General features: G+C 42.7%; 1 protein-coding gene across 1 annotated transcript; it reads right to left on the bottom strand.

Moving 5' to 3' along the window:
- Positions 1-2354: 2354 nt before the first annotated feature.
- LOC139346935 (ras-related protein Rab-18) lies at positions 2355-12424 on the bottom strand. The gene is made up of 7 exons (XM_070986312.1): positions 12215-12424; positions 9825-9880; positions 6946-7007; positions 6572-6644; positions 5613-5731; positions 5030-5096; positions 2355-4294 (listed from the first exon to the last, which is right to left on the bottom strand). Exons 1-7 carry the CDS (start codon positions 12280-12282, stop codon positions 4125-4127), a joined length of 615 nt encoding a protein of 204 aa, XP_070842413.1. The 5' UTR covers positions 12283-12424; the 3' UTR covers positions 2355-4124.
- Positions 12425-13151: the final 727 nt, after the last annotated feature.

Raw genomic sequence — 13151 nt, 5'->3', positions numbered from 1 at the left:
ACATAATCAAAGTGTTTCCACCTGCAGTGACAGAGCCATCAGTTCTGAGCGTGCCGGTCATTACCTCACAGTCTTCTGGTGCTCAGAGGGTAACCTAAGAGAGGCCAGAGCTGGGCTTTGGCTGACTTTGGAGGAAGGAACGTGCAGGAGCAAAGGGGCATTTTCCTCTACCTCACCTCAGAACATAAACAGTGAAACAGTCTGCAGACCTGCAGGTGCCTCCGAGTCTTTCTGCCCAGGAACAAGGAAGGTCGTCTGGAGAGAAGGGAAAGAGAAGTTTGGTCATGTTTGTGAAGGTTCAAACCCCAAGACCTGTGGCGCTGTACTCTGCTCCAAGAACTCTGTTAAAGTGAACTCAGAGGAGGCCTGCTGCACCTCTCAGTGTCCCCCAGCACTATCACATTCTCATTATCACACGGCTGACCTTATGGCGAACATATTAGTTCCTCACTACAATATACAATTCAGGTGCTTGTGGCAGAGGATGATCTTTCCAATCACCCTCTCACTCTTCTCCTCGCTCTTATAAGTCAGCATGGCAAAACAATTACCTGATAGCAAACCGGCAATGAGCATGACAAAGTGAGTGACGTCTGGGAACCCAACACCTTATGAAACGATGCCCGACGTCTCGTAACATTTTTACACATGACAGCATGACTGCTCTCCTGAGGGGCTCGTCTGAGCGCTAATCCATACGGCCCGCCACTGCTGCAGGCAGAGGAGGAGCAGGGAGACAAGACTGTGTTAATGAGAGCCAGATCTGCTCTGTTAGCTTAGCGTCTGGCCGCACGCTCAGACACAGACAGCAAGACGGAAGGCAGTCCATCAAGCTGCCCCTGCGGAGCTGCTTGCAGGCCTCTGAGGCAGCAAGGTGGGGCAGGACACAGGAGTGTTCTGGGAGTTTGGCATGTTGCTAAGTCTGGATGTGCAAAAGAGTGTTTAGTCCTCCCTTCCATCTCCACAACAGCCTCACTTCTTCTTGTTATTGCGGTGCAGCCACAGTTTGTCTGTGGCCTAGAGACCACACTGAGCATCAGTAAGTATGTTGGCGGTGGACTAGTTTTAGAGGCCTGAAGAGGTCTAACTCAGCAGTAATTTACAAGGAGAGAAAAACATTCGAGCATACACTGTGTGTTCATTTAATGCACTCTTTCCTGGTAATATTCTTCAGCTCTCAGATGCATTTTACAACCTCTGTGTGGATGGGACCCTCTAGCTGGGAAGCATTGGTCTATATTTTCTGAAACAACATATTGAACGGAGACACGTCTTTAATATTAAGAACTCTCAATTATTTTGCTGCAGAGGTAGTAGAGCTAAAACCTTTAGGTGATTAATGAGCGATGAAAAAAGTCTCTGCAACAATGCTGAAAACTGATCCGAAACGGGATCATTTAAATCATCCATCATGCAAAAATATCAAACATTCGCAGACGACACCCTCAAATGGGATGATTTCCTCCTTCTTTTCGCAGTTTTGTGTTGGAAATGTTTCTCTTTATTTGTGGGTTTAGGATTGTTGGTCGGCATATCAAGCAATCCATCTTTTCGAGTCAATTGTGCATTAAATGGCAGAACTAGCATTTCCAAATAAGAAGCATTGTTCAGTTTTAAAAGGAGTGAAGGGGAGTTTGAGGAAGGCCACTACACACACGCCAACTTCTTATGATGTGGCAATAAAAGGAATGTGAATGACCGGCTTTGTAAATTATTCTCAGAAAATATAGAATCTGTCAGCTCAGCCCCTTGTGGAGCTGATGTTTTTCCAGGGTAGGCATGAGGAAGCAGCAGCGCTACAGCTCAGCACATGGTTGGACCACATGAAGGCATTATTATGCCGTATGCCTCCGTTGTTGTTTGACTGAGACATATTTCCAGACGGCTGCCTGGACTGCGGCAGGAGATGAGGGATATGCTACAAGGGAAGAGTCCTCGCTCTCGCTGCCAGGCCCGACCCTTTCATAATCGCCCAGGAATTATGCACATCCCAGTTAAAGCACTGGTAGAGTGAGTTATGGCTGTGGTGGCGTTTCCTGAGAGGTCTGCCAAAAAGATGATTTAGATAGATCACACGTCTGGGGTCTGTGGGTTCCTCGGACACTGTTTAAACACAAGTCTTTATTCTGAGGACGGAGGAATGTGAGGGGCGCTGAGTGAAAAACCCATCACCTAACAGTGACATTTCCAACATGGCAACGATGACAGCGGGCCTATTGGTCATCTCTGCTCAACACTTGGACATTGGAGCGATTACTGAAAAGACTTATTCATTGAATTCTTCATTTGGCTCTTTGAGTAACAGATGTCAACGGCTCCACACCACAGCTTGGAGTTGCATTAACACCACCAGATTCACTTAAAAAAGATTTTTATTTAGTTTTAATACATAGGGCGGTTTGTAGTGAAATATGTATACATTCAGCTTTACAGTCCATACAGGAATTACCCCACTGAATTCCTAAAATACACACAATTTACAAGGTATACATGTTTCAGTATATTTCTGAACACAAAAAAGACAGCTATACCAGTTTAATAAGTAAAAGCCTACTTCCTTTTTGTTTAACGATACCATTAAATCCAAATGGTAACCCTGTATGCAATGTTTTATCTTCAGCTAAATATAAGTTAAAGTGTTTATAGTAGAACAGCCTCTGAAGGCCGTTCACTGGACAAACAAACAAAAGAATGGCACGCAGTTTCCCATGCAATTAAAAAGAGATTAAAAACAAAAAATAGATTTGTGACAAGACATGCTTGAACCCATGTCGTTTTCACCATCTCTGGTACAAGATCAAGCTCTCAGCACTACATTTCCCAGAACAAACACCAGCACTCGAATACTACAAACATGGCCAGAGGTCAGGGGTACAGTACATTTTCAACTGCTTCTGAGATACAAACACAGATAGGAGTACTGTGAAAGCCATTAACAATGTGGAGCGCACAGCTTTTTCTTTGATTTTCCAAATTCAGTGGAAACACCCTTATGACTCACTGCCCTAATATTGAACACTTTTCCTTTGTCTCTGTCCAGTCAAAGGGATGTGTATGAAAGAGCAGAGCAGTGCTCGTGATATTACTGATATTATCTGTCTGAGTGAGGGACTGCCAGTAAGTCGCACTCCATTAAAGCAACTCGTTACAACCAAGGCGGGCAATTTTAAGAGGTTCCCTCTTCTTCTGCACCCAGTGGAAAGCTTGCTGGTGCCAATCGCTTTGATTTATGCACTCTTCAAAACACACCAAAGGTTTGAAGTCCAAGTCAATAAAAGTAGTAAAACATCATTCCAGACGCTTGGTAACGCTATTATATTCTGAAGAAATGAGGCAGTTGTGTGGACAACAGAGACATGTGATCCAAACCTTCGACTGAGACTGGTGAGACGGAATACAAGATGGCTTGCCTTGATAAGCTTCTCCATAAGCAGCATAAAGTCCATAGAGTCTGAGGGGCAGGAGCAGGATTAAGCGCAGAACAGAGCAGAGGCAAGACAAACACCGGAGAAAAGTCGGCCCTGCTTTGGTACAGATGTGCTCGCTAAGGCAAGGCGCTCCGAGGACAATAAGCATGCGAGAGGCAAGAGGAACCCTCGGTCAAAACTGCTTTCCATTCTCATTATCATACATCAGAGATTTAGCCACAAGCCTGGCTAACTTTGGTTTATGCTTCCAGGCTCATTTGACTGCTATCACTAATTCATATGCATGATGCGAGAATGATTCTTATTTCGACCAGGGTCCCAAAACTGCACAAAACTGGAACTCAAAACAAAACAGAGGAGAGAAAAACTCACTCAAATTCCATTAAGAGGAAGGCTGGGCTGCATTTGCATTCTAGCGCAGCGTTATTATTAGAAAGTGTGCAAAAAGTAGTGTCTGTGTGAACACAGGCAGAGAGTGTGTGGACGGACGGTCAACCCTTACAGCTCAGCGGAGGGGAGACGGTCAGACCTCCACTGCCTTCATGTCTGAGGAGGGATCTCAGCTCAGGACAGCACAGTGGGAGGGGGGGTGTGTTTGTGTCTATGCTTGTGTTTGAGTGTGCGACATCATGTGTGGTATTCATGTGTTTATGTCTGAACGTCGTGTGCAAATGTGTTTGCTTGTGTGTGTGTTGTCTAGAGCAGGGAGCAGTAGCCACCGCAGCTTCCGCCTCCAGCGTCTTCATCGGTCAGCTGGACTCCTCGGCCGTGGCTCTCACTCTGCCATAAGCCGGGAGTCTGGATGATCTTCTCCACCAGCTCCTCGAACGCGCACTGAACACCGTCCCTGGTCTTAGCACTCGCCTCTGCACGAACAGAGGGAAAATAAAGGGAGGAGGATAAGGAGAAGGAGGAGGAGGAGGAGTGAAGGGACGGGGATAGATACAGAGGAGAGGAGAAAGAAGAGAAAAACAAGAGGAAAAGAAAAATGAAGATGAGAGGTGGATTCAAAGAGAAGAAGGGTGGAACGAGGGGAGAAAAGAAGATGAGATACAGACAGAGCAACAGTTAACATCTGCATCTTAATGTCATCATCTGCTGACGGGCTCGAGGTGGAAAATGTCTGAACAATAACTGTCAACCCCAGACACTAATAGTGAACCTTAGGAGGTTATTAGGCGATATAGTCAACACCCGCTTCACAACATGACGATATCCAGAAACATTAGGAGAGTAATAACTGAAGGATAAAGAGATAAATCTGAATCAGTCAAACCAGGATGAATGTGTTAGGAAACGACTCGGAAAGCTCAAAATAAAATCTCATTTTTATTACACAAACAATAAATACCAATAACACTTTTCAGCACTTGATGAAGATAAAAGCGAGGCGTATCTCTCTTTTAAGTCCTTCTGGAAAATAGAGGGGAAAAACGAGGCCGCACTGAAGATGATACATGAAGTCTGTTTTATATATAGAACTATGCAAGAATTCCTCAGCAAGTATGATAGTTATTTCAAAAGCTGCTTCCCCTGTGTAACAGTCTGCTGTAACTCATGCCCAGCAGGTCTTTGTGGAGAAGGGAATCCTCCTGACTTACCTATAAAAAGCATGGAATGTTTTCTTGCAAACTTCAGCCCTTCTGCCCTGTCTAGCTCGTGGTTTTCCTAAAACAAAGGAGAGGTAATGGCTTATTTGAGGTCTGCCGGGCGGAGCTGTCAGCTACTGCGGTCGTCACGGGGCAGAGAGGAAAAGTGATTTTCACAGACAAAGAACAGGACACAATAAATTCATAATGCTCTACTTAGTGGGCATTTTTATCCCCACTGACTGACTCTGGTGTCCTGGCGCAGGACCAGCTGCCAAAATTACGAAAGTGGGTCTGCCACCGTCATTTAGCTCTATACTTTGTCAACTGGCTGTCAAATGATTGTTTTATTCAAAGATACTTATTTTTGGCAATATTTTTTCCTGTTTTGTGGAATTTCTGTTTATACAAAGCCACTGCATCTTCCTGTTTCTGCTTCTCTAGATACAGATTTTACAATTAGTCCAAAAAGAAGACATTAAGTCTATTAAAAATTGTGGGTTTCTTTGGTCATGACAGCTCAAGCCAAGGCAAGAAGAACTCAAACTAGTGAGAACACGACGGTTTCATACAGAAGCACAAACACACTCCTCACCCTATCGATTTTATTTCCCACAAGCATCTTCACGAGGTCGTTCCTTGTACAGTACGTCTCGAGCTCGTTGAGCCAGTTGTCAAGCTTGGTAAAGGTCTCCCGTCGTGTGACATCGTACACTGTGGCAAACCAAATGAACAAGATGTCCTCAGAATGAAGGCAAATACACACATACTCTACACATTTCCTAGACAAGCAGGTCAAACTTAAGGTGTTAAGAAAGACGAGGTGATACGCATTGCTTCTGGATCCATGATACATCAATAGGACAATTTTGTGACATTGGAATAATTCTATTATTACATTATATGTATCTACATACATTACACTATCATGCAAAAGTAATATTTTATTTGCGCATACATACTAGAAATACTATGAAATTAACTTTAAAACAATGTTTTCAAGAGTGATTAAGTCTAACAGGCCTTGAACTTAAAAACATATCTGATGCTTTTAATGAAAAGCACAGAGCTAATAAAACTTAACTTCCCATAATCTGGAGAGAAAATAATACAACAGAGATAAAACAAATAAGATGGTATCAACTAAAAACACGTGGTTCAAGGGCCTGAAGTCCTCTGACAGTATCACATGGGGAGCTTTCATAATCCCGGTGCTACAGCAAGGCGCCTTGTGTTTCTATACTTCATTAGAGTGGTCAGAAACCATCGGCTGCAGAGGAAGTCTGCTTAAGAGGTTTAACTTAGTTCCTGTGTGTGTGTTCATATACATATACATGCGTGCCCATATGCGGAGTCAGACTTAAAGGGTATAAACTAACTTCCAGAGAGAGAAGGGAAGCGTGTGTGTGTGTGTGTGTGAGTGTCACAGGATGAAAAACCATCACGTTTTCTTTCTTTTTTACAAGCGGAGACCTGACTCTGAAGTGAAAAGGGCGCACACACACAGACACACGCAGGTGCTCGAGCAATGATGGCGTCAACAGCTTGACTTACCCAGGATGACTCCCTGGGCGCCGCGGTAGTAACTCGGCGTCAGGGTTCGGAAGCGCTCCTGTCCTGCAGTGTCCTGCAAAACACAACCAACTCAGCACTACTGGACACACTGGCAGGAAAAAGCGTGGTGGTTCAAACAGAAGGAAAACCAGGGCAGACGGACATAAACAACAAGTCTGACTCCTCTGTGTCCCTCAAGGAGCGTGAGGGCAGATCTTGTGTTACGCAAGCGCCATCTTCTGGCCACATGAGGGAATAGACAGACTGGAGTCAGAGAGGAGCTTAATAATAAATCCCTCTGCTCTGACTGACGGACAAGAGCCACAATTTGTTTAATGAGCGTTACTGAAAAGAGTGAACAGTTTGTCACTTACCCATATTGCCAGCTTTGCCTTGTTACCATCCACAGTAATGGTCTTCACCTTGAAGTCAACACCTAGACAATGAAAAGCCAGTCTATCATCATGCTGTCATGATTACCTCATCCTGCTCCAGTCCCAATATGGCAACTCTTACAAGTTTGGCCAATTACTGCCAAGAATATTATATCACGATGACAGGCCATAATTATCAATGATGAATTGTAAAAACATACACACCACACTATGTCTCTGAACTTTTGCTAACCCCAGCTTTTCAGACTGGCATTACGCCCATCCCATGTCCTATATTTAAATTATGGTTATGACAGTGTACTCATATGCACCACAAAGGGATGGTGTGGTTTAATGTCCTGAACTGAAACCAATACAGGTCTGTATTACAAAAAAAAGAAATCATAAAATCCACCACCTGCGAAATGGCTCAGGGAGCATGATTCACCCCGAAAAATCCTGCCAGGTCCCAAAGGAACAGACATTTACATGAAAATAACAATGTTGCCCCCCCCTTACCCTCAACAAGTAAATCTCCTCTTTTGCCTTTGTGCAGTGTCTCAGTGTGCAGTGTCTAGATGACATATCTACTGGAGTTTTAACACCCACTGACAGATTTACTGGGGAAATGTACACTTGTGATGGGCTTGTTTTTACATCTGGGACAGGAGAGGTTTAGGAGCCAAACAGAAATAAAAAAAAGGATGTGAAGACAGGCCAAGGATATATGACATATAGGATGTGTACCACACACACACACACACACACACACACACACACACACACACACACACACACACACACACACACACACACACACACACACACACACACACACACACACACACACACACACACACACACACACACACACACACACACACACACACACGCACACTTACACACAAACATACATTCTGCTCACACAGTCAATCACAACAACGAGCTCTTCCTTCAGTCTCGCAGGGTTGCTCAGATGCTGCTGCCGCCCGCATGTGGAGAGAAGTTTACACATAATATTTCCCTGATCCTGGGCCAGTCTCTCGTGCTTTAATTCAGTAAAAAGTCAGACAGGCCTGAGAACAAACTGTAAAGCATCTGTTTATTGTATCACATCACAACAAGATGCCACTACTGCTGCGAGTCAAGGCTGCGCTGATCCTCTGCGAGCCAACCCAACAGCCCTTCATTGAGTCATATAAATAGCCTGAGCATCACAAGACACCACACTACATTTAAAGCAATTAGAGTTGTGGTGGTGAGGGTGATCGTGAATTAAAATCAAGTAACACCAGATTAAAAGTGACTTCTGTCTGAATCTGAAGAAACTGGAGTCAATGAGGGAGGCTTAACTCCAATAAAGACATCTGTTTGGCAAAGAGTCCCAGCTGGCCAAGCAAAGCAGAAGAGATCCAAGCCCTGACCTTGAGTTTTGTTTTTCTTTTTTTTTTTTTTTTAACAAAGACAGCATTGTGAGCTACAAGCTCTTCAGAAATTAATATTAGCTAGGATCGAAAACAAATCTACATTCATACTCATCAATTACATAATAAATATTGAGTTGTTGAATGTTTTAATGAATATAAATGCATTAAGGTTGTTACAGCCTCAAGGCCACCTGAAAATATGGCAGGTGTGTCCTTGGTGAATCAAATGATTTAGACTGTTAAAAGAAGCTGATATCCTCTGCAGATCCACCAGAATTTGAAAAACCTTCACTTGTAAAAATAATGTACCACTAAGTTTGCCAGAAAAGATGAATCGTCTGGTCTGTTGCAGGATTTGCTTTTCAAACTCATCATTAAGTCTGAAATAAATCAAATGGTGCTCTGGCTGTCGGTGTGTGGTACAGTGGTTTGACTTCCAGCTCATCCAGCAGGCATCCAACAGGCCACACTTCCGTACAGTGACCTTGGCTTGATTTTTGATTCCAGAACAAAAAGACTCTCAATTTCTGTTTCAAATCATCTGCAGCAAACACCGGGTGTGCAAGTGACACAAGAAGCGAGTGTGGTGACTGAGCCAAATCTGGTCCTGGAGCAGATAACAAAGGTTTTCTGGACTGTTCAGTTCAGTACAATGTGCAGTATCTGCCAACAGCCTCAGCAGGGACTACAGACCAGGAGGCAGGATGAAGAACAATTTACGTCCACTTTACTCAATGTGGTGGCCATTGTTGTCTGCAGTAGTCATTTATAGCTCTTAAAAACTCTAACGCCAGACAGTGTACTGGACAGCATAAATATTCTGACAGACCTAATGAGCTTTCTCTGAATTAATAGCACTAGCATTTGGCGTGCAGTCTGACCACTGGTGTCTCCAACTTCACTGGCAAGTTACTGTAATATTCATAGAGCTACAGAAATAATGTTTACAAATAAACAAAATTTACAATGCACATAACTATGATGTTATTCTTTCTTTAATGTACACTCCTAGGCCACTTTATTAGGCACGCCTGTGCAATCTAATGCAATGCAGAACAACAGCTCTACCTTATAGTGGCCTGCAGTGCAGTGCGCTGAAATGTGTTTCTAATATTCTGGCTCCTTTACGTTTGTAAATGTGGCGGGCAAAACATTTGCACCACTTCTCAATATGGTGCAGTCCAGTTTAACACGACTACAACCTCAGTAATAAACAATACATAGTAAAATAAATAACTATTTGAGAGTGAATACTACCATCTGTTTTTAAAGGTTGAATTAATGGCCGAGCTGTTGTATTGGATTAGATTTTAAAGGTGTACCTAATAGAGTGGCCACTCTGTATGTCTGTATGCATTGGTACTTACTGGATAGTTGCCACCAAGCTTCTTACACACAGAACCTTATTTTTATTTCACTCTTTCATTAACTGAGCTCAGATGTGTTACTCACCTATTGTAGCTGATTGTTCGGGGTCAAATGTGTCATCCGTGAATCTCAAAAGGAGGCTGTTGACAGGATGGACAAAATAATTAGTTTAAGGCTTGTTATGAATCACTAACAAACACAGCTGAATGGCTTTTTTTCAGTCACTCTATTCCACACATGTTGAGTGAGCATTTGGTCTGGGATCAGTTTTCCATTTGCTCTGTTCACATATCCTGTCCTGCAGCACCAGACTTATCAAATTCTGTATCACAATCGCTTTCTATTGATCGCTTTCTCCTTCGCTTGCATTCCACGAACAAGTTCCAAATGATATCACTGCTAGATTGCAGTCAGGAGGACAGGGTTCATTTCTGAACAATGACTAATCAAGTGCACAGGCCTTAATCACAATGCTGATGATGGGGATAAGCTCAATCCTTTCTCCTGACCCAAGTGCAATTCTCTTATTTTTCCTCATGGACCATCAGGAAAGATGCTGGAGCAATGAGCTGATGAGCAATGCTTGACGGCGGCCAAGTTAGAAATGTGTTCTGTGTAGGTCATTTGTTCAGGTAAAATGAAACTTGTGTATTCCTTGCCAGGCAGACATCTCCCTGATGATTTAAGGGCCTCTACAGATTGCAGGGAAACAAATGACATATCTGAATGCTACTCAAAAATGAGTCCAGTCAGTGCAGCTACTTGACAATAGCACAACTGGCTCAGGATAATTCAAATAATGACATTTGAAACTAATCAGTGTCTGAATTAGTTTATTGTATTAAGCAAAAGCCTATTTTATAATAATACAAAATTGCTTTCTGGAAACCGCCCTTGGTCTCAATGATGCACTAGCGGGCAGTGCACAGCTGGCAACCAAACTCTTCTGTTTTCTGGAAATATATGCAAACCTAGGTCTATGTTATGGTGTTGGTATAAACTCAGTCTCTCCTCTGTGCTCGGTCAATGCAGCACCGCCATCGCAGTAAGCAAACTACCGGTACACCTGGAGAAAATGTGAAATAGAAAAAGAGGACATTTCTAACATAAAAACTAAAACAGACACCAACCCTAGAGTCAATTTATAGCTGTGTGTTGTCGTCAATAAATTATCTACATAGGATAATGTGAAAAAAGTGAATACGGTAAGAGAGACCAGACAATAGACTCTTACTACAAACACTCTGCAAACACAACTGCTCATTCTCTGACGTAAAGAGCAAGAATTACTACAAACAGTTGAGATTATTTACGACCTTCTGGGCTAAAACTTAACTGATCCAGAATCAGGGGTACTCCCAAATCCCTTTTACATTCGCTCCTTTGTTGATCAGACAGAAGATTTTGTGAGTACTACACAAAAAGCCCAATCCCCTTTTGTGGTTCATGTTACGGTTTGTTATTTTGAGAACCTGAGGCCTGGTCATCAGTCTGCGCTGAAAGATGATTTATTGGCCAGACAGTTCGCTTGTGAAAAGGCTTACAACAAGCTTTGGGCCACTCATTACTTATGCACCATGCTATGACTATGGAACGCACGCTGCACTCGATACCAGAGTTTGCAATTTGATGGTTGGTTGATGGCTCAGGCTGACTATCAGGATTCTTTCATGCAGTCTGGACCACAGTCACGGAGATCAGCAAATCTGACACAGCTCTCTGTTGGCATACTACACAATACAAACTGCCAGGCTTATGTTGGTAAAAACATTATACCCTGCTTTGAATATTAGGCTGATTTGTGGTTGTTAACAGGGACCGCTGATTTCCACATAATGGATAAATCAACTGTGTAGTAAAAGCTATACAGCCTTTGACTCCCTGTGGAGAAGCCAAGCCTACTCAAGCATGACCTCTGAAATTAAACTATCCCATGTAGATATTTGCCGTTGTGTTCATAAGGATGTGTGAACATTGTATCTTGAAGCTAGCCCTACAAATACAGCATAGAAAATTAGAAACGGAGATTGCTTTAGGCATAGCCATCACAATTATCTACAACAAAATTAGTGACTGACTACTCATCACGTCTTCACTTAAAACTACTCACAGTTTCAGCTACAGCTTAGCTAACTGTCCTCGCCTATGGCTGTAAAGCCATGAGGATCGTCGTCTCGATTGCAACATCTTCAAACAGCTGTGTCAGACGTGAACAAAGATGATGTCACATACAGCGACTATCGGCTAGCTTACGTTACCTAGCACACACAGGCCACATTATCTTTTAACAGACAGACGGTGTGGCCTTTTTTTATTATCAAAAAAGAAGGACAAACACAGCTGACTCATCTACATAATTTTAAAACGCTGCATCATCTTTGAACCTCACAATATTTGGTTCGCTGCTATGCTAACGCTAGCTAACGTTAGCAGTCAGCCACGACATCATTTTCTTGGAGATAATGTCAGCTTACCTGGACTTCCCAACACCACTTTCTCCTATTATCAATATTTTCAGCGTCGTTAGTATATCTTCTTCCATTTTGCTTTACAGCGAGCTGGGTTGCTGGAGACAAATAGCTACAACAGTCTGTTTAAAACGACGCTCCTAACTTGCGTTCCTGTTTACAGCTTACGGCAGAGATAGTTTGACAGCGTCTTGGTAAGAAGCCTCACTCCAACCATATCCGGTATGACTGTTTGGCACTTCCGGTTGGTATATGTACACGAGTTTATCTTTCTGATTACGCAACTAAGCCGACACTTTTGCAACATGTGATTCATGTGTGACGTTATTTAGTTATCGTTGACTTCTGAAGTTGTATTGCAGACTATAAAAGTAACTCAAATGTGGGTGATTCACTTCTTTGTGTGAAAAAATTGGAATCCATCACGTTTTATGGTACAAAATAAGAGTAGAATGATTATATTGATTCTCATTGGTTCTTTTCACGTGCTTTTTACTTTGTTTTTTCACACATTTCAATACATCTTGCTGCTACTCTAACATAAATGCTGTGTATAATGATCATGTATGTTCAAGCTCAAAACCCCGCCTCCTGTGAATGAGCCCTGTCAATAAACCTTTTAGTAGGAAAAACACTTGTGACCACCAAACCAGGCAGGATATGGAATGGATCTTATGCTCCATATGTTTCAGTAGAAGTAGGCTGTGTACTGACAGCAGAGTCTTACAGTGCCTTGACAATCCAAGTATTGCTATTGTACACAGCTATACTTGGATTGTCTATGTACTCGTAGCGAATTTGATCGAACTGGAGCTTTGTTTCTATAGAAATGATGTGTCGTTGCTCGTGTTCCTGGCCGAGTATATGAAAAAACAATTTAAAAAAATGTAAGTTTTTTTTTTTAGATCACAATGGGTCATCTTATAGTTAGCCACACCAAAAC

Source organism: Chaetodon trifascialis, chromosome 18 (assembly GCF_039877785.1).
Source record: "Chaetodon trifascialis isolate fChaTrf1 chromosome 18, fChaTrf1.hap1, whole genome shotgun sequence".
NCBI lineage: Eukaryota > Metazoa > Chordata > Actinopteri > Chaetodontiformes > Chaetodontidae > Chaetodon > Chaetodon trifascialis.
Note: the sequence above shows the minus strand (reverse complement) of the source record. Positions and strands in the feature narration are given on the sequence as shown.